A 21,757-nucleotide genomic window follows, 5' to 3' on the forward strand; every position below is an offset into this window, starting at 1 on the left:
CTGGCGTCATGCGCTCGGCGGCCGCGCTGCGGGATGCGCCGGAGCTGCCCCGCACACAGCGGCTTCTTATCGCAGCCCTCTGTCGCGACAGACACCCTTCACACCGCACCCTCCATCGCGACAGACAGCTCTGCAGCGCGGTTCTCCTGCCAAGGGCGCCGGCAGGTGCCTGCGAGCATCCCGGCTCCAAGGGGATGAGTGGGAAGGAGCTGGAGCTGCAGCGCGGTGTTCCAGCGGGAGGAGAGGGGATTTGGGATGATTTCACATCGATCAGGTACCCGCAGGTGTCAGGTGAGGGGTTTGCAGAAAGGACAGACAGGGATGGACAGGCGTTCACGAGATTTAATCTGAAATGCCGTGGAATACAGCACGACCCTGGCAATCACGAGGCTCACCTTTGTGTAGTTTATTCTCTTCCAGAGATAAAAAAAGCTTAATGTAGTGTCCTGCTCGCTCCAAAACATCTACTTTAGAACATGACTGCAGTTTAAGTGAGAAATAAAAGTGTCAGAAATGCTTTTCGCCCCATTTTCCCCTGGAGCAGCCGGATTCCGGGCACATCTCCCTCACTAAACAAAGTGTCGCTGTTCTGGCACCCACCGGTGCCTTCCGACCACAAAGGAATGCAAACCGTTTCAGGGCCAGATCTGACAGCCGGGGTTAAAGCTGTTCTTTTCCTGTTTGAACACATTTTAACGATGCTTTAAAACTGCTCTTTCCACGGCGAACACCTTTAAAAGGCGCTTGCACAAACAGGGCTGCGCAGGTGACAAAGGGGCCATCAGGATGTGACATTCCCAGCCCAACAGTGCCTCTTTCAGCCGCTGCTATTTTTATGGATGTTGACTGTGGAACTGATGCTTGCTTAGCCTTTGATATTAAAATATTCACGTTCAAAGGCTTTGTTTAAAATTTACAGATGGTTGTGCCCCCTTCTAGCCCGGAGCAGAGCTCTGCCTGTCCTGGAGCTCTGTGTTGTGTCTGGGGTGGTGAAATCCCTGAGTGGGCAGAGCTTGAAATGGCCAGAGCGGTTTTGCCAGCGATGGGTGGGTGGGTGTCACCCAATCCCCTAAAAATCCTGGCAAAAGCATTTTGGGTTATCAGGGCACTTGTGCAGGCTGAGCTGGAGCAGAGGCTGGGCAGAGTCACAGAATAAAGCAGGGATTTATTCCAAGGATCTCCTCCATGGATCCACCTTGGGCAGCACCAGAGCCCAGCCAGGGCTGCAGCCAAGAGGAACCAAAATGGTCCCAAAATGCACGAGCGCTCCCGGGGGCTCTCACTGGGATCAGCTCTACTCCATTTGCACCTTGCAGTTCATTGTCCCATTCCAGCTTTAGCCCAGGCACTCCCATCCTGCTTGTTTTTCTCTCTCCAGCCCACGCTGTTTGTGCTCCTGGGGCTGAGGTTTGGATCATTTGTCCTTGGTGCCCAGCTGGAGCAGGAATTGTTTTGTCTCCCTGCTCTGTGCACAGAGCTCACCATCCCATAATATGAATCCCAGGCCCACACACTAAAGCAGCACAGAATCTGAGAAATAGAAAAGCTGAAACCTGAGGCATCAGCTCCACACAGCAGTTTAATTTAGGGAATTTATTCCAGGGGCTGAACTTTCCAGAGAGGAGTTTACAAAAAACTCTCCCACAGTCTCATGCATCGCTTCTGATGGGCACAATTCCTGAAGCTTGGAATCATTTAGGTTGGAAAAGATCTCCAAGATCATTGAGTCCAAGTGTCCCCAAAGCCACCACTGAAGCCTGTCCCCAGATGTCACATCCCCACAGCTTTTAAATCCCTCCAGGGATGGGGACTTCACCAGTCCCCGGGGGTCCCCAAGACCAAGGGACTTGGGCAGCAGTGCCAGGGCTGGACAGCCCTTGCCAGGAAGGAATTCTTCTCAAAACCCACCCTGAGGCCATTCCCTGTCCTCCTGTCCCTGTTCCCTGGGATAAGATCCCAAATCCCCCCGGCTGTCCCCTCCTGGCAGGAGTTGTGCAGAGCCACAAGTTCCCCCTGATCCCCCTTTTCTCCAGGCTCAGCCCCTTCCCAGCTCCCTCAGCCCCTCCTGGGGCTCCATTCCCTTCACCCCCAGGTGAACTCAGCAGTGGCTGCAGAGGAAGGTTCAGTGCTGTATAAATGCCTCGGTTTGCCTTTGACACACTCTGGCTTATCAAATGGAGAAGGATTTGCCTCACAATGCATTTCAGATTTGCTGATAATCGAGTTGTTTGCCTTGAGACAAGACAGGGCTGAGGGGCCCTGCCAGGCCCTGCTGGTGTTTCCAGAGGGAAGAACCTCCCGAGTCAGAGGTGCCTGAATTCAGGATGAACAGCTCTGTTCTGAGAAGTAGGACAGGGTTTAATGGAAAGGAGGCTGTGGTTTGATTTATCAGGCCCTGCTGCTGAGGGAGGCGAGGCTCTGCTTCCTCCTGAGCTTCCTGCTCCTGCTGCTTCCTTCCCTGACTCAGGAGAAGCCTCTGGCTTGTCCCTTGCAAGGAATGAAAAGCAAATTAACTAAAGATGACCAAAAAGTGAACAAAGAAAAAAAAAAAAAAAAAAAAAAAAAGGGGAGGGGGGGAATGAGAATTAACTCTTGAATTAACTTTTCTATTAGAGCAGGATTTGAAAAGGAGAGACTTCATGTGGATAAATAAATTTATTTATAAACCTAACCCTTGCTGCAGGCTGACCCTTCTGCACTGAGCAGAAAAACCTCCCAATGCTTTAAAATCAGGCCTATAAAATGAAAGATGAGGAACACAACCACAGTTAATTGCCAGCTTCCTCAGGGTTACCATCCTCCTGCTCCAGACCTGCTTGAACCTCAGCCTTCCCTAAAAGCCCTGTGCTTGTCATGGTAAAAATCAGACCAAATCACCTGCATAAAGTAGATAAAAATACAGGAGTTTGTTTCCTTGTCTGCTGCTGCTCTGGAAGATCTGATCCCTTTCTGGTCTGGCCCCTGGGGATTTGTGTTAATTATTGCTGGGGATTCCAGCGTGGCTTTTTTCCTGCAGGAAACGTCCAGCTCAGCCCCTGGAGACAGGAATAAAATCCCTGCCCTGCCAGAAAGGCCAACATGGCATTGGCAGAGTCTGGAGTGTTTCCTGAACCTTTGGGCTCTGTCCCAGCCCTGCAGGAACACTTTACAACAGGGCAGGCTCTTCCCAGCCTGGGCCACCGAGGATTTCCCAGAAGATCCAATTTCATAGAATCCCAGAATTCCAGAATGCTTTTTGGGTTGGAAGGGACCTTCAAATCATCTCATTCCACCCCTGCCATGGCAGGGACACCTTCCATTGTCCCAGGTCACTCCAAGCCTTGTCCAAGCTGGCCTTGGGCACTTCCAGGGATCCAGGGGCAGCCACAGCTGCTCTGGACCCCCTCCCCACCCTCACAGGGTGGAATTTCTCCCTAAAATCTGATCTAAACCTCCTGCCTCAGCAGACTTGAGGATGTTCCTGCAAACCCAACAAAGCAACAACCCGAACCCTTCATTCTCCAGCAGTGAGAGATCTGGATGTGCCTTTTCAGATTTTGTCTGGCTGCTGAGGCCGTCTTGATTAATGGAGAGGAAACTTCCAGGGTCAGCAGGGAAATCCGGCAGAGTTTGCAGAATATTCTGGGCTGAGGTGATGCTCTGGCTGAACCTGAGATTGTTGTGTTGCTAATTGTGTTCCCAGCTAATTTGGTGTGTGGTGATCCTCTGACAGTCACCCTCTCCCGACAAATTAGAGAACAAGGCTTTTATCTACTGTCAGGGCAGGCTGGGTGAAGCCATCAGCACTGTGGGGTGTGGTGACAGCCCTTTGTGGGTGCTCATCTCTCCACGTGCTGCAGGTGCCACCACAGCTCCTGTTTCGGGGATTGGTGGCAGCAATCCACCAATCTGACCCTCCCTTGTGCTGTGATTCCCTGGGGAATTTTGTGCCAAAAAAGTTCTGGGGTCCCCTCTGGGAAATGCTGTTTTATGGGGATCTGTTCATGTGGAATTTGGATTATTTATCAGCGGCCTTGTCCTTCTCAGTATCTATAAATCAATATCAATTAATGTTCTGGGTTAATTGGCCTGCACCCAGCTGGGGGAGGGGCTGGGTGGAATTCTGGGATCGGGAACAAGTAATTAGAAGGTAAAGGAATAATCAGAACGAGGGCTGGGCAGGATCTGCAGTCCTGGGTGAGTCACGTTCTCACATCTCTGCTTCCTGCTCTGTCCCTTGGCCAATATTCAATTGCTGCAGCCAGGCTGGGCTCTGCTCTGCGTGAGCAAAGTGTGTGACCTGCTGGGGTAACTGGGATAACTGGGATAACTGGGATTTGTTCTGGACCTGCAGATCCCAGCGTGTCCATACCGCCACCCTCACTGGGATAGCAGGTGGGGAGCCCCATCCCAGGGCTGGGAATGCCTGGGTTGCTCCCATCACTGCTTCCCAAGAGCTCCAGAGGAAAATCCAGTTGCTTTGGGGGGTTCGAGGTTCCCTCTGGAGAAGGCAGCTGAGTTTGGGATGCTCTGGGAGGAATCACCCATTGAACACATCCCACCAGTGGCTGGAGAAGATTCTCACCAGGAAAAGGCCCAGCTTTGAGATCAATCCTACTCATTCTAATACCAGCTCTCCATGGGAAATGTCCCTAAAAAAAGGAATTCTTCCCATAGCTGGCTTTTTTATTTCGGTTTGTTTCCCTCCATACAGGTTACTGCTCCCAATGCAAACAGGTTTGAGCAGTGCAGGTCTCTCATAAACTTGATTTGTGTGTTCAAAAAATTCCATTTTGGGACGTTATGCTGGGAAAATGTTTGGTTTGGAGCTTTGTGCTTGTCCTGGATGGATTGGGATGGCTCAGAGTGTGTGGGGTCATTAATTCTCAGGGCTGGGGTGTTTGGACAGGGTGGGAACTGGACTGGATGACTCCTGTGGGGCCATTCCAACCGGGATATTCCCTGATTTTTTCTGCTTCAACTGCAAACCCGTCCTTGGCCGAGCTGTTGGGAGCTCCTGGAGCTCCCTCTTGTGCCGAGCCTCACCTGGAGCAGCAATTCCCGAGTTTCCTAAAACCTCCTGTGCTTTCCTTCTCCATCCCACTCCTGCCCTCCCATCCCTGCTCCTCCCCAGCTCCACCTGCCAGCCTGAAACCCCTTTTTAAAGCATTTGTCCCCAATTCCAGCACCAGGTGACATCTGGCACAGCTGTCACCTCCATGGAAACCGGAGCAATCCGTCCCACCTCAGCACATTTTGCTCCTTCTCGCTCTCCAAGGGAAAAAAAATGAGAGCTGGAAATGAAAAATAAGAGCTGGAAATGAAAAATAAGAGCTGGAAATGAAGTCACTCAGCTCCTGCCCTAATCCTGGTGGGATTCCTGGTGGGATGTCCTGTGCAGAGCCAGCAGCTGGACTTTAAATAATCTGTTCCAACTCAGGATATTCCGTGATTTGAGTCAGGAGATCTAAAAAATACAATGTATTTTTCAATTATTTATAATTTATTGTTTTTATACATCCCCCTGTTTATTTTTTGGAGATATTTTGCTGCATCTGGGTGAGTTGCAGAGGAGGTGGAAAGTTTTAGGCATCTCTTCTGAAGAAATCAGTGGGAATATTCCCTCTGATTTTAATGCAGATCCAAAGCCCTTGCTTTGTAGATCAGAAAAAATAAAATTCTCACTCCCCTTTGCTTTTTTTAAAATTCTCTAGATACCATAAACTCCCCAAATTCTTTGAGTCCAGCACACAGAGATGGTTTTATCCCCAGATTTTTGCTCCCTGCTGTGATTTGAAGGTGCTGCTGCACTCTGCCCTGTGCTGGAACCCCGGATTTTATTACACAGCCAAGTAGAATTTGGGTGAAAGGAAACCAGAGCTTTCAATTTCCTTCTTTCCAAGGAGTGGTGCAACACCTGCTGGGCTGAAATCACCTGCAAAGGGACTCTGTGCCACAGGGATGGGGCAGGATCCTCCCGTTAATTCAATTTCCAAGCCCTTTGTCTCATAAAACGCTGATTAACGTGGGGAGCTGGGTGCTGAATGGATTTACCAGCACTAAATGATGATTCCAGTGGCTTTGCTGGGGCTGGGGGAGGGAATGACAGCCCTGCCTCAAAGGGAAAAGCCACTCTCACCTCCAGCCTGGAATTCCAGCCCCCCTCATTTCCAGCCACTCGCTTTCCCCGAAATCTGGCGCTGGCCACAAGGAGGGCAACAATCCCAAAAAAGCAAAGCCAGGGCTCTTGGGGAGGGTTTTGTTTCCCAAACACACAAGGAAAACAACATTCCCCAGGAAGAAAAAGGGTGTCCATGACATCCCGGGGCCGCCTCACAAAGGGACACCCCGGTGAAAAGGGGAGCCAGGGAATTTGATCCCTTTCCCCCTTTACCTGGCTCGAGTTTCCAGAGGGGACAATGGATGCTTTTCTCAGCCCAGACCTCCTGACAAAGGAAATCCTGGAGCTGGGTTTGGGGTAACACCTGGGGGAATATGTTTTACATCCCAAAAGGCTTTAAAAGCCAGCCCCGGTGTGGGAGTTGAGCCCAGAATAATTCCTGGGCTGTAATTCCGGTGTCTCCCATAAATCACCGCGTGTTTGTGGTGCTCTAAACCTGCATTTCGGGACTCTCAGAGGGATTGACTCCAGGAGGTTCTCAAATAACTCCCCAAATGGTTATTTTTGGGAAATAGAAGATTTGGCTCTCCCAGCCAGTAAATTTAAGGGCAATAAATCCCTTTTTTTTAGGTGCAACAGCAGATTTTGGGGATTTGGACCAACGTTCGGTGCAGGGGTTGTGGGATGCACTGGCTCAGACTGATGCAGGTTTTCCCCATCTCATCTTCCCCCCAATATCTGAATTTTAGTAACACCAAATGTAACAAGACTGAATTTACAGGGAGATCATCCTCTGAATCCAAATCCCTGTGAAGGGGGATATTTTTTTTCTAGTGTGTATTTTCTATTTTTCTATGTATTTTCTCTAGTCAAGCATTTCAAATCCTACATGAACCGTTGCTCTTTTTCTATGCAAAGGAAATAATTTTTACCCCATGAAGTATTTAAAGTTCTCATCACAAATGAATCCCCTCTACCCCCAAATCTGAGCTGAAAACAGAACAACTATAAAGGCATTACCCAAAGATTATTTTCTCTTTTGTTTTCAGGTTTTATTTCTTTCAAGCATTTAATTCATAATTTGATAATTTGGAAAAAAAAAAAAAAAAGGAAATTAGTATCGAAATTTGCTCTTAGTAAAGGGAATTTAACATGTGTTGCTCTCATGATCCCATAGAGCTTTTTAATTTCTTTTTTTACCCCTTTCCACACTCCCAGCTCAGGGACGGGACTGTGATGCCAAAAATCTGCATTTTAAATACAGAGGGAAACCTGGGCCTTGCAGAAATAAATGGAAAAAAATTCCTTCTCCTTTGGGTCCTCAAATGTCAAAACTCTCCTCAAAACTGTCCGGACCAATTCCTGCTGAGTCTGGTGGTACCCAATGAGATGAAAGAGGAGCATCCCTAAAATCCCCAAAAATCTTTGGGGTAGAGGCAAAAAAGACCCCAGCAGCATCCCAGGGTTTGAGGGAAGAGTGGGAATTTTGGGATTTCACCTCGCTCCTTGCAGGGATTTTGCCAATCCCAGGGTTGGATTTCTGGGATTTCAGTGTCCCCCTGCTCCTTGCAGGGATTTTGCCAATCCCAGCATTTTAGGGAAGGGATGGAATTCTGGGATTTTCCTGGGATTTCAGTGTCCCCCTGCTCCTTGCAGGGCATTTTGCCAATCCCAGGCTGAGGGACGGGTTGGATTTCTGGGATTTCATCTTTCTCCTTGGAGGGACTTTGCCAATCCCAGGATTTTAGGGAAGGGTTGGATTTCTGGGATTTTCCTGAGATTTCAGTGCCCCTTCACTCCTTACAGGGATTTTGCCAATCCTGGGGTTTCAGGGAAGGGTTGGATTTCTAAGATTTCACCTCACTCCTTGCAGAGATTTTGCCAATCCCAGGGTAGGATTTCTGGGATTTCAGTGCCCCCCTGCTCCTTGCAGGGGATTTTGCCAATCCCAGGGTTGGATTTCTGGGATTTCAGTGTCCCCCTGCTCCTTGCAGGGACTTTGCCAACCCCAGGATTTTAGGGAAGGGTTGGATTTCTGGGATTTCATCTTTCTCCTTGGAGGGACTTTGCCAATCCCAGGATTTTAGGGAAGGGTTGGATTTCTGGGATTTTCCTGAGATTTCAGTGCCCCTTCACTCCTTACAGGGATTTTGCCAATCCTGGGGTTTCAGGGAAGGGTTGGATTTCTAAGATTTCACCTCACTCCTTGCAGAGATTTTGCCAATCCCAGGGTAGGATTTCTGGGATTTCAGTGCCCCCCTGCTCCTTGCAGGGGATTTTGCCAATCCCAGGGTTGGATTTCTGGGATTTCAGTGTCCCCCTGCTCCTTGCAGGGACTTTGCCAACCCCAGGATTTTAGGGAAGGGTTGGATTTCTGGGATTTCATCTTTCTCCTTGCAGGGATTTTGCCAATCCCAGGGTTGGATCTCTGGGATTTCAGTGTCCCCCTGCTCCTTGCAGGGACTTTGCCAATCCCAGGGTTGGATTTCTGGGATTTCTGTGTCCCTGTGCTTCTTGCAGGGACTTTGCCAATCCCAGGATTTTAGGGAAGGGTTGGATTTCTGGGATTTCAGTGTCCCCCTGCTCCTTGCAGGGATTTTGCCAATCCCAGGGTTGGATTTCTGGGATTTCAGTGTCCCCCTGCTCCTTGCAGGGACTTTGCCAATCCCAGGGTTGGATTTCTGGGATTTCAGTGTCCCTTCACTCCTTGCAGGGACTTTGCCAATCCCAGGGTTTTAGGGAAGGGTTGGATTTCTGGGATTTCATCTTTCTCCTTGCAGGGACTTTGCCAATCCCCCCTGTCCCCCCTGCAGGCTCTCATTGGCCGCAGCAGCAGCTGGGACCAAATAAAACTGATTCCCTCCCGAAATAAATTTCCTTTTTCCAGGTGCCATGGAGGGGGGTTCCTCCTGGGAGCAGGAGCGTTTGTAAGGTAGGAGAGAGTCACAGAATTTAAAATAATAGGATTTGTCTGCAGAAGAATTCCTGTCTATAATCAGTGTTTAACTGCGTGGGGATTAGGGTTTTTCTTTCCTCACACATCTGAGAACTAGAAATAATTAAATAAGATAAAGTGCAGTCATCTCCCTGATAGTTAAAACTGATGGATTGGGATTAAATTTCTGTTCTGAACTGGAATATCTGGAATTTTAGGGAGCACACACAAAAAACAAGTGTATTATTGCACCTTATTATGGGAAATATGCTAATAATTTGTAGATATTTAAGTCCAATTAAATGTAAATTAATTTTATTAATTATGTGGCGCGGCAACAAAGTTTAATTCTTCCTATTTTGTGTTCACTGTGAATTATAATTTTAGTGGGGGGGATTCAAATGAATGATTTTATATTCAGTGGTGGTGAATTGATGTAATGAACAAATCCAAAATTTCCGTTTTATTTAAGTGCATTTATTTAGAATCACAGATTGGTTTGGCTTGGAAGAGACCTTAAAGATCATCCCTGGCTTGTGAAAAAAAAATCCTAAAATAATTATTTAAGAATAATTAATATAGGAACAGTCTTGCCCATTAAAATGAAAATCTGTTTAGTGATTCCTTGCTCTGAGGATTTCATTTTTCCAGGGTGCTGAGGTATAATTTGGTTATTAATTTGGTTTTTCCAGCGTTTGACAGCAATCCATCAGTCTGGCTGGGTTTGTGGTGTGTGACAGAAAACCTTAGGAATGCTCTGGATTTGAGAACTCAGTTAGAATTTCCCCATAAAGTTATTAAATCCTAAAATCTCTGGGGTTTTTTTGGTGTAAATAATGGCTTTATTTAATGACCTCCAGCTGTTACAGGACGCTCCTGTGTGAGGATATTGTTCAAAAGGAGAAATTGGTTGTTTTTTTCCTTTTCCCAGGCAGCAGATGATCCTTTTTTATCCTTTTTTTTCCTCCTTTTTCTCCTTCTTTTTCCCCTTTTTCTGCAGCTGCAGGCTCTGGCTGCTCCCTGCCCGTGCTGAGCATCTCCCTCCACACCAACTTCCCAGGAAAATCTTCATGGTAAGGGAAAAAAAAAAAAAAAATCCCAGAAAAAAAAAAAAAAAAAAAATCTGCCCATGCAATCCCATTCTAGTGACACACACGCATGGAGAAGGGAAAATTCCCACTCATAAAAATGAGTTTTATTTTCTTTTTCTTACGGTTGGGATGAAATGTGTGAGAGGCTGGTTTTTGTTCAGGTTTAGATGTTTATTTGCTTTTATTGATATTATAGTTTCACAACTTGTGAGTTTTGTTGTATTTTACTCTAGCGAATTAAAAATGGAGCTGTAGCTTTCTTTTTATAAGGTTTTTTTTAAAGGATAAATTTCTTTAATTAAGAAATGACACAAAATATTTTTATTTTTATTTTAATAACGAACTACTAATTTTACTTAATTATACAATACTACCTAAATTAATGAAGAAAAAGGATTCGCTTCTGCCTTCAAATTTTTCTCTTGTTTTTTATATATTATTATAATCTAAAACTTTAAGTTTTTTTACTTAAGCCACACATTTATAATCTTAATTTTCTCATGTAATTTTGGGAGTTTTTCCCTGCAGCCTCAGGTTAAATGCAGTGTTCTCTATGGGGTCAGTGCTCAATTCTGAAATTCTCAGCAGATTCCAGGATCCAGCAGGGACCGTGGTGGGGAGGGTTTGGTGTTTGCCATGAAATGATTTCATCCTGTTTGAAAATGAAAAGAAATGAAAGAAATGGTAAGAAATATGTATAAAACAATAAATGAAAATGAATAAAAATAATACGGAAATGAAAATAAATATAAATAAAGAAATAAAAATGAAAAGAAATAAAAAGAAATAGAAATAAAGAAAAAGAAATTTTAAAATCAACAAAGAAATAAAAATCAATATAAATAAAAAATAAATGAAAATAAATATAAATAAATAAAAAGAAATAAAAAGTAATAGAAATAAAGAAAAAGAAATTTTAAAATCAACAAAGAAATAAAAATCAATATAAATAAAAAATAAATGAAAATAAATATAAATAAATAAAAAGAAATAAAAAGAAATTTTAAAATCAATCAATAAATAAAAATCAATAAAAATCAATAAAAACAAATGAATATAAATATAAATAAAATAAAAATAAATAGAAATAAACTTAAAAATAAATCATTAAATATAAATAAATATAAGTAAAATAAAAATAAATAGAAATAAATTTAAAAATAAATCACTAAATATAAATATAAATGAAAATAAATAAAAATAAATGAAAATAAATAAAAATAAATTTTAAAATCCATCAATAAATAAAAAATAAATATAAAATAAATAAAAATAAATAAAAATAAATGAAAAGAAATAAAAATAAACTTTAAAATCCATCAATAAATAAAAAATAAATAAAAATAAATGAAAAGAAATAAAAAGAAATAAAAAGAAATAAAAATAAATAAAATAAATAAAAAAATTAAAAATCAATCAATAAATAAAAAATAAATATAAATAAATAAAAAATTAAAAATCAATGAATAAATAAAAAAAAGATAAAAACAAATAAAAAGAAATAAAAAGAAATGCAAAGAAACAAAAAGAAATGAAAAGAAATAGAAATAAATAAAAAGAAATAAAAATAAATGAAAATAAATAAAAATAAATAAGAATCGATAAAAATAAATGAAAAGAAATAAAAAGAAATAAAAATAAATGAAAAGAAATAAAAATAAATGAAAATAAATGAAAATAAATAAAAATAAATAAAAATAAATGAAAAGAAGTACAAATAAATGAAAAGAAATAAAAATAAATAGGAATCAATAAAAATAAATGAAAAGAAATAAAAATAAATGAAAAGAAATATAAATAAATCTAAAAATCAATCAGTCAATAAAGGATAAATGTAGGAAATCCCTCGTTCCTGTGGAAGGGAATTGTCAGGGATGGGAGGTTCTGCTGCATCCCCAGACACTGGAGCGGAGCTGGGGCTCCCTTTGGCCCTGGCCGGGCTGGGGGGGCTCTCCTGGAGCTTTCCCAGCCTGTGCAATCTGGGGCTCCTCAGGGGGGTCGCCTTTCAGCTCCACAAGAAAGGGGCTCTGTTCCATCTGCACGTCCAGCTGCTCTCAGAAAGGAACAAAAGTGCTTTTTGTCACGGCTCACCTGAGAGGTTCCACCTGGCCTGCAGGAAAAACCGCGGCCTTCCGCCTTTGTCCTTTCTTCCCGGGCCAGCTGAATCAACGCTGGAAAAGTAAAAAGAGCAGATGTGAAAGTTTACGCCAAAATCAGACCAAAAAAAAAAAAAAATCCAGATAAAAATTTTGGCACACTTGAGACTTCTGATTTCAAAGTACCTGAGTTTGGAAAACTTGATTTTTCATTTGTTTCCATTTGTTCTTTTGTTGGGTGTAGTTGTGTTGGGCTCTGAAATCATTATGGAATTTTCTCCATATTGTTGTAGGATCAAGGAGGGGTTCTAAGAAAGCTGGAGAGAAACTTTTCCCCACAGGCATGGAGTGATAGGATAATAAGCAACACTAAGGATAAAAAGAGCAGTTTACACTAAAAAATCCAGAAAATCAGGCAGAAATGAAAAAAATCAAGATAAAAAATTTGTACACTTGAGACTTTTGATTCCAAAGTACCTGAGTTTGGAAAACTTGATTTTTTTCATTTGTTTCCATTTGTTCTTTTGTTGTGTGTAGTTGTGTTGGGCTCATGGAATTCTCTCCATGTCCTTGCAGGATCAAGGAGGGGTTCTAAGAAAGCTGGAGAGAAACTTTTCCCCAAAGGCATGGAGTGATAGGATAATAAGCAACACTAAGGATAAAACTGGCAGTTTACACTCAAAACTCCCTAAAATCAGGCAGAAATGAAAAAAAAATCCAGACAAAAATTTTGGCACACTTGAGACTTCTGATTTCAAAGTACCTGAGTTTGGAAAACTTGATTTTTCATTTGTTTCCATTTTTACTTTTATTTAGAGAAAAGCTTTTTGTTGGGTGTAGTTGTGTTGGGATCTGAAATCATTATGGAATTCTCTCCATGTCCTTCCAGGATCAAGGAGGGGTTCCAGGAAAGCTGGAGAGAAACTTTTCCCCACAGGCATGGAGTGATAGGATAATAAGCAACACTTTAAGGATAAAATAGCAGATGTGAAAGTTTACACTAAAAAAATCCAGGAAATCAGGCAGAAACAAATGAAAATTTACACTAAAAAAATCCAGAAAATCAGGCAGAAACAAAGGAAAGTTTACACTAAAAAGTCCAGAAAATCAGGCAGAAATGAAAAAAAAATCAAGATAAAAATTTTGGCACACTTGAGACTTCTGATTCCAAATAACCTGAGTTTGGAAAACTTGATTTTTCATTTTGTTTCCATTTTTACTTTTATTTAGAGAAAAGCTTTTTGTTGTGTGTAGTTGTGTTGGGCTCTGAAATTATTATGGAATTCTCTCCATATCCTTGCAGGAACAAAGGGGGTTACAGGAAAGCTGGAGAGAAACTTTTCCCCAAAGGCATGGAGTGATAGGATAATAAGACTTTAAGGATAAAAAGAGCAGATGTGAAAGTTTACACTAAAAAAAATCCAGAAAATCAGGCAGAAACAAAGGAAAGTTTACACTAAAAAATCCAGAAAATCAGGCAGAAACAAAGGAAGGTTTACACTAAAAAATCCAGATCCAAGAGAGCTGGAGAGAAACTTTTCCCCAAAGGCATGGAGTAATGGGAATGGTCTGGAGCAGAAGAAGGGCAGGGCTGGGTGGATTTTGGGAAGGAATTCCTCCCGGGGAGGGCGGGGAGGGCTGGGATGGATTCCCAGAGCAGCTGCGGCTGCCGCTGGATCCCCGGCAGTGCCCAAGGCCGGGCTGGACACTGGGGTTTGGAGCAGCTGGGCCAGCGAAGGTGTCCCCGGGGTGGAAGAGGACGGGATTTGGAGGGATGCTGTCCCTCCGAGCCCAGCCAGCCTCCAGCATCTCCCGGCACGGGGCAGCCGCAGCTCCCCAGGGACAGCAGAGCCAGGGACACCGCGGCGTTGTCCCGGCTTTGGGGAGGAGGCAGAGGCTGCCGCGCGGGGTTGATGGCCTGTCCGTGCTCTCCCGCAGCTGCTGCCATGCCGGGCTGTGCCGTGCCGAGCTGTGCCGTGCCGGGGCCCGTCCCGCTGCTCCTGGCGCTCGCCGCCGTCCCCGCGCTGGCGGCGCTGAAGGTGACCCCGGCCGTGCTCCGCACCAAGCCCAAACCTTCGCAGCCTCCCGCGTCCGTCCCGGGGAAAACGCCGTTCCCAGCAGCGCCGGGCAGAGCTGAGCTCCCCACGCTTTTCCCCTTGGAGAATTCCACGCTGGACTCGGCCGAGCTCTTCTTCAACTGCTGCGACTGCTGCCCGCCCGCCGCGGGGCCCCGGGGCTGGCCGGGGCCGCAGGGACCCCCAGGTGTGCCGAGCCCGCTCTGCCGGGCTGGGAACGCGCATCCGCCGGCTTTTCCCTCGGGACATCGTTTGCCGGGGGTTGTGCGGCCCGTGGGGGCGATCTCAGCCATCTGCAGCTCTGATGCTGCGTGGTTTCGGGCTGGTTTAGGGGGACAGTCCTCCTTATCACAACAGTCTTGCACTATTCTCTTTCTTGTCACAACAGCCTTGCACTCTTCTCTTTCTTATCACAACAGCCTTGCACTCTTCTCTTATCACAACAGCCTTGCACTCCTCTTCTCTTTCTTATCACAACAGCCTTGCACTCCTCTTCTCTTTCTTATCACAACAGCCTTGCACTCTTCTCTTATCACAACAGCCTTGCACTCTTCTTTTTCTTATCACAATAGCCTTGCACTTTTCTCTTTCTTATCACGATACCCTCGCACTCTTCTCTTTCTTATCGCTACAGCTTTGAACTCTTCTTCTTTTTCTTATCACGACAGCCTTGCACTCTTCTTTTATCACAACAGCCTTGCACTCCTCTCTTTCTTATCATTACAGGTTTGAACTCTTCTTCTTTTTCTTATCACGATATCCTTGCACTCTTCTCTTTCTTATCACAACTGCCTTGCACTCTTATCACAACAGCCTTGCACTCTTCTTCTCTTTCTTATCACAGCAGCCTTGCACTCTCTCATCTGACTTGTGCAAGCACAGTAAATGTTAAGTGCTACACATTGTGTAGTCAGCTCCCTCTAATCAATCCCTCTGCAGCTCCTAAATCTCTTGGCTCAGCTCTTCCCGAGGGGCAGCTCCGATCGCTGCTCCCCGGGACAGGGACAGGAGCCAGGGAATGGTTAGAGCTGGCCCAGGGGAGGTTTGGGGTGGATATTAGGATTTTAGGAAAAGGTCTTTCCCGCAGAGGGTGCTGGGCACTGCCCAGGCTCCCCAGGGAATGAACGGGCACGTTCCCAAACGTGCCAGAGCTCCAGGAGCGCTTGGACAGCGCAGCCAGGGATGCCCAGGTGGGAATTTGGGGTGTCTGGGCAGGGCCAGGGGCCGGGCTGGATGATCCTGGTGGGTCCCTTCCAGCTCAGGATGTTCTGTGATTCTGTAATTCTATGAAATGTGGGATGTGATCCTGATTTGTGTCAATCCAGAGCAGAAAAGTGAATGTCAGCCACATCCTGGAAGTTACAAGCCACCAGTGTGGGTGGGAATTCCTTGGGACCACACGGGCCTGGGACCATCCCAGATCCCAGCTGGCAGGAGCCCACGCTCCTCAATCCTCTGTCCCTGCCCTGAGCCCCTTGGATTCACAGCTTTAATTCCACATTCACTTCAACCATGGCTTTATGACCCCCAAAACTGTCTTCAAACAGTTTTACATCTTTACTGAAAATTTCTTCATTTTTTTATTTTTTTGATTTTTTTCCCATTGCAAAAGATGAAAATTAAAAAAAAAAAATTGGGTCCAATTTTAAAAATAAATAAATGAGGCACAAGAAGCAGCTCTCTATAAAGGACCTAAATATTTAATAAAATACACTTTGTGTCTTCTTTCTGCTGCTAAAATACACATCCACAGAGCACCTAATTCTGCTCCTGCTCTAATGCATAATGCTTTAGCCTGCAAAAGTTCACTTTAATAGCACTAATATTGGAGATAGGAACTATTCATCTGAGGAAAGGTGGGAAAACCATGAAATTATTCTCCTTTAATCCAGTGCACTCCCGGGATTTTTGCTTCCCATGGCTTGGGAACAGCTGGCTCATGGAAATTGTGGTGGCTGTAAAGGGAGTTGGATCTCTCATCTCTTGATGGAAAAGTCCTTGTGGTGGTTGAAGGTGCCATAATCTGCTCCCAGACAGGCACTGGGAATCTCTGGATTCCCAAGGGGATGGGAAAGGGGAAGGATTTCAATCCCTCCTTTCTGCAGCGTGGAGCTCTCAGCCAGGTCCTCCTTCTGTATTTGCAGAATTAATTCTCCTTAAGGAAAGGGACAATTCCAAAGCTCTGGCAGCTCCTTGGGTGCGCTCAGATTTTGAAGAGAGATTAATTTCTGGTGTTTTGTGAACCTCTGAGCTCCTGTGGCTCTGAGGCAGCTCAAAGTTGGTTTTAAAAACTCTTTAACTGTGGCCCACAGTGAAGGGCAAAGCTGTGAGATTTGATGATGTCAAATAAAACAAGCAGCTCTTCCCAAGGTGATGGAATCACCTCATATACACTCCTCAATGCCACACTGCTCAGGTATTGATGAAAATGTCATTTAGAAGTTAAACCTTGGAGTTACTGAGATAATTTTGTTGATTTTACAGGTCCCAGGGGGGAGAAGGGAGACGCTGGCCTGCCAGGGCTGCCGGGAACTCCTGGCCCTCAAGGTCCAAAAGGCTCTAAAGGAGAAAGAGGTAAACCAGACTGATGGAAAATGCTGCTGTCCTCATAAAATACCACAAAATTATTAAAAAACCCCCATATTTTTCAAAGCAAAAGAAGATTGCTGCTAGGGATTGAGCCCTGGAGAGGTTTAGCTGGCATCAGTGCAGGGACAGGAACTCAGGTGGTGGCAGAGTTTGTTCAGGTGGAGTAGGAGCAGCTGCTCGTAAAGATCTCACTCGAAAATTCTTGTTCTGAACAGGAGTTCAAAATCAGGGTTCAGTTTGCTTTGGATGAAGGACAGAAGTAGGAAAAAGCCACCACGGAAGTTGCGTGCAGGTGTAAAATCTGCATTTCAATTTCAGTATCTCAGGCAAAAGGACTTCAGTGAAGATGCTGAGCAGTCATTGTCCATCAGTATTCCTGCAAGGAAGCCCTGCCCTTCCTTTGGGGCTTGGAGCAGCTTTATCCTGGCAGGATCCTGCTGCTGCCTCTGGAGAATCACCCGGGGTCCCAGCAGCGCAGTCTGGTGCTGTTCAGTCCCTGCAGCCCCTTAGGCAGAGATTTACTCCTGGAAAAAGCTTTTTGAGTGAGGAATGAGGAATGCAGAGCTGTCACCTTCCCCATCTTCCATCGAACAGCAGCAACTGCCTCGCAGAGGGGCAGAAATCTCGGAGTGAGGTGGTGCTGGGGGCTGTGGGATCCAGCTGAGGTTCCTGCAGGTGTTTCCTCAGAACCCACATTGCTCACGTCTGTGTTATTAACAAAGTGAGGGACGCTCGCGGACGGTCCCAGTGGGGTGTGATGTTTGCTCTGCTGCACACACCGGCAGCAATTAATGAATTCATTCATTCATGCTGGAATGTCCTAGGAGGAAAAGGGGAGCAAGGGGAGCGAGGAGCGAGTGGAAGCCCCGGTTATCCAGGGAAACCCGGGCTGCAAGGTAGGTCTGGAAAATCCAGGATTGCTCTGACCTTTCCCTCTGCTCCGGGTTTTACAGCAGCACGGAAGGACCAACCCCTTTGGACGGTCCTTCCATCTCCGGGGCAATCCAATTTTATTGGTTTTAATCTTTTTTCCCCCCCAGGTGAAGCCGGAGCCAAAGGCAATAAAGGCAGCTACGGCTTCCCTGGACTGAAGGGACAAAAGGGGGCTAAAGGGGACACCTGTGACAACGGCACCAAAGGAGACAAAGGGGACAGGGGGGATCCCGGAGAGCCGGGAGCGGGCGGAGAGCAGGGGGACAAGGGAGAAAAGGGGGACACGGGGGAAAAGGGATACTGTGGGGAGCCGGGGGGCAGAGGGGCCAAGGGGGACAGAGGGGAAGGGGGCACCAAGGGGGAGAAGGGCAGCAAAGGGGACACGGGCACCGAGGGCGTGCGGGGGGCGGCCGGCAAGCAGGGAGAGAAGGGCGAGCAGGGCCGCAAGGGTGACAAAGGGGACCTGGGCCCCGCGGGCACGGCAGGGCCCAAGGGCGAGCCCGGCACCAAGGGCGGCCGCGGCGCCCCGGGCAGGAAAGGCTCCCGCGGGGCCAAGGGCGCCCCTGGGCACGTCCCCGAGGCCCCGCGCTCGGCCTTCAGCGCGGGGCTCTCCAGGCCCTTCCCTCCTCCCAACGTGCCCATCAGGTTTGACCGCGTGTGGTTCAACGAGCGCCACGACTACGACCCCGCCACGGGCAAGTTCAACTGCAGCGTGCCCGGCGCCTACGTCTTCTCCTACCACGTCACCGTGCGCGGCCGCCCCGCGCGCCTCAGCCTCGTGGCCAGCAGCAGGAGGGTGGCCAAGGCCAGGGACACCCTCTACGGCCAGGACATCGACCAGGCCTCCTTCCTGACCATCCTCAAGCTGAGGGTGGGCGACCAAGTGTGGCTGGAGGTTGGGAAGGACTGGAACGGGCTCTACGCCGGCGCGGAGGACGACAGCGTCTTCACGGGGTTCCTGCTGTACCCTGATGGTTTTGAGGTCCTTCTGTGAGTTTATAACGTCTTTTCCCTCTTGGTGTGAGAGGAGAAAAGGGCAGCACCTTGGTTGAGTTGTTATTTTTGTGATGTTTTAACAAAAATCGCAAGGCGTGGATTAGTTTGAAGAAGTCACGCGTCCTTTGCCCGTTGCCCAAGCAGCAACAGGACCGGCATGGGGAGGGCATTTCCCAGCACAGTTTGTAATTAGAATATTCAAATCATGGAATGAGACTCCTTCCCAGCTCCTGCAGTCCTTGCATGGCCCAAACTCCCTCTAGGAATCAGTTCTGATCACCTCTGATTTTGATAAAATGCCAGGGTTTGATTTACAGAGCTCAGCCAGATGGGAGCATGAGCAGTAGGTTCCCTGAAATCACCTGAAAAGATTTAAAGCTCTTTTATCCTTGAATCAGTGTTATTTAGTGCTTTAGTCTTGGTCTAAAAGAATATTAGATCAATGTAAAAAACCCTCCTAAATATTGTTCTTAAACAAAAATAAATCTGAAGCTTTCAAAAGTAGCTGAGAGATGAATATTTGACTTTATTGGTCCACTCAGACCACCAGGTTCTGAGCCTCTGATGCTGTGGGATCATCCTTGGGATCAGCCAGATGGGAACATGAGCAGAAGGTTCCTTGAAATCACCTGAAAAGATTTAAAGCTCTTTTATCCTTGAATCAGTGTTATTTAGTGCTTTAGTCTTGGTCGTGAATGATATAAAAAATTGTCTAAAAGAGTATTAGATCAGTGTAAAAAACCCTATACCAAGCTTCTTACTGCTCTAAAATCTCAAAACCTTTGAAACTAATATGCACTTAAAAACTCGTGTTGGGCGTGTGGCTGATGAAATAAGATGTTATGAGCTGCAGGGCTGTGATTTATCAGGCAGAGACTGAGCTGCTGCAGTGGAAGAAGCTGTTGGAGCAGCAGTGCAGCCATGCACAGCTCACCTGACGTACCAGCATTAATTCCTGGGTTCGTTTTTGGGACTCTGCATCCCACTGTGTCCTTGTGGGGCACGGATTTGGGAGTGGGGCGGCTACAGGGGCTTCTCTGCCCGAATTTTCCCTTGTGTCCCCTGGAGCCAGTGGCACTGGACCTGTTGTTGGACAAGGCTGAGTGTCTGGGAGAAAGGTTTTGGGAATTTTGTGGGGAAACACTGGAGCTGCAGAGAGGAGTGTGGATTTGTAGGAGGGGCTGGAGCTGAGATCCCCTTTGGAATCCAGTCCATGGAGGAGCACAGATCCTTCTGCTGCCTTGGGAGGACCCCACAGCACAGCAGGGCAGCTGGGATCCCATGGGAATTCCCTGCTGGATCAGCTCTGTGTGATCCCATGGGAATTCACCCTGGATCAGCTCTGTGTGATCCTGTGGGAATTCCCTGCTGGATCAGCTCTGTGTGATCCCATGGGAATTCCCTGGTGGATCAGCTCTGTGTGATCCTGTGGGAATTCCCTGCTGGATCAGCTCTGTGTGAGCCCATGGGAGGCCCAGGCTGGATCAGCTCTGTGTGATCCCATGGGAATTCCCTGCTGGATCAGCTCTGTGTGATCCCGTGGGAATTCCCTGCTGGATCAGCTCTGTGTGATCCCATGGGAGGCCCAGGCTGGATCAGCTTTGTGTGATCCCGTGGGAATTCCCTGCTGGATCAGCTCTGTGTGATCCCATGGGAATTCACCCTGGATCAGCTCTGTGGGAAGAGGCCCCACACTGGAGCAGGGAGGAGTGAGGAGCCCTCTCCCTGAGGAGGAAGGAGGGAAAACCTGGGATGAGCTGACTGCAGCCCCCATTCCCTGATCCCTCTGCTGGGAGTGAGGCTGAGCGCGGGAAGAAGGGAGGAATAGGATGAAGGCGTTTTTAGGACTGAGTTTTATTTCTCATCACCCAGCTCTGGTGATAAATTAATTTCCCCCCATGGACTCTGCTCTGCCTGTGCCCCCTCCCTGTCCTTCCCTCACCCCAAACCATTCCTGGGTTTTCTGTCTGAGCAGGGAGTGGTGGAGCAGCTCTGGTGCTGCACGGAGCTCCTCCCTTGTAGCTTTGTTAATTAATCAATTAAAACCTTCAAACCCGTTTGCAAAGTGCCGGCTCGGGGACCCGTTTGAATTCCGAGCAGCTCAGCCTGGCCGGGATCTTCCCCGCGGGTTTTGGGATGCAGCAGGGACAGCAGATGGCAATGTGGCGCTGCGGAACGACCGAGAGCCGGGAATGCGCACGGACCGCGACGCTCCTTGGGAAGTCGGGAGGAGCCTGCCTTGGGGCTCAGGATTTGGGGCTGGGATGGATGGATGGTTTCCATAAGGTGGGATGGAGGGATTGGTTCCATGGGATGGATGGATGGTTTCCATAAGGTGGGATGTAAGGATGGTTTCCATAGGATGGGAGGGATGGAGGGATGGATTGTTTCCATAGGGTGGATGGATTGTTGTTTCCATAGGCTGGGATGGATGGATGGAGGGATGGTTTCCATAGGCTGGGATGGAGGGATGGATGGATGGATGGATGGATGGATGGATGGATGGATGGATGGTTTCCATAGGGTGGGATGGATGGATGGGTTGTTGTTTCCATAGGGTGAGATGGATGGATGGATTGTTGTTTCCATAGGCTGGGATGGATGGATTGTTGTTTGCACAGGCTGGGAGGGATGGATGGATGGATGGATGGATTGTTGGTTCCATGGGATGGATGGATGGATGGATGGATGGATGGATGGATGGATGGATGGATGGATGGATGGATTGTTGGTTCCATGGGATGGATGGATGGATTGTTGTTTCCATAGGGTGGGATGGATGGAGGGATGGTTTCCATAGGGTGGGATGGATGGATGGATGGATTGTTGTTTCCATAGGGTGGGATGGATGGATGGATTCTTGTTTCCATAGGGTGGGATGGATTGTTGGTTCCATGGGATGGATGGATGGATTGTTTCCCTAGGCTGGGATGGATGGATTG

General features: G+C 46.7%; 1 protein-coding gene across 1 annotated transcript; it reads left to right on the forward strand.

Moving 5' to 3' along the window:
- Nucleotides 1-8: 8 nt before the first annotated feature.
- On the forward strand, nucleotides 9-18,813 carry OTOL1 (otolin 1). Its single transcript, XM_053986475.1, has 5 exons — nucleotides 9-291; nucleotides 14,161-14,484; nucleotides 16,782-16,871; nucleotides 17,711-17,782; nucleotides 17,927-18,813. Exons 1-5 carry the CDS (start codon nucleotides 9-11, stop codon nucleotides 18,811-18,813), a joined length of 1,656 nt encoding a protein of 551 aa, XP_053842450.1.
- Nucleotides 18,814-21,757: the final 2,944 nt, after the last annotated feature.

This window comes from Vidua macroura, chromosome 10 (genome assembly GCF_024509145.1).
Source record: "Vidua macroura isolate BioBank_ID:100142 chromosome 10, ASM2450914v1, whole genome shotgun sequence".
Lineage (NCBI taxonomy): Eukaryota > Metazoa > Chordata > Aves > Passeriformes > Viduidae > Vidua > Vidua macroura.

Bases quoted from the DNA above. Each gene is read 5' to 3' on its own strand.
- OTOL1 (XM_053986475.1), top strand. From the start codon at position 9: ATGCGCTCGGCGGCCGCGCTGCGGGATGCGCCGGAGCTGCCCCGCACA. The intron at 292-14,160 runs GTGAGGGGTTTG...GCTCTCCCGCAG, and splicing joins CAGGTACCCGCAGGTGTCAG to CTGCTGCCATGCCGGGCTGT. The intron at 16,872-17,710 runs GTAAACCAGACT...GGAATGTCCTAG, and splicing joins AGGCTCTAAAGGAGAAAGAG to GAGGAAAAGGGGAGCAAGGG.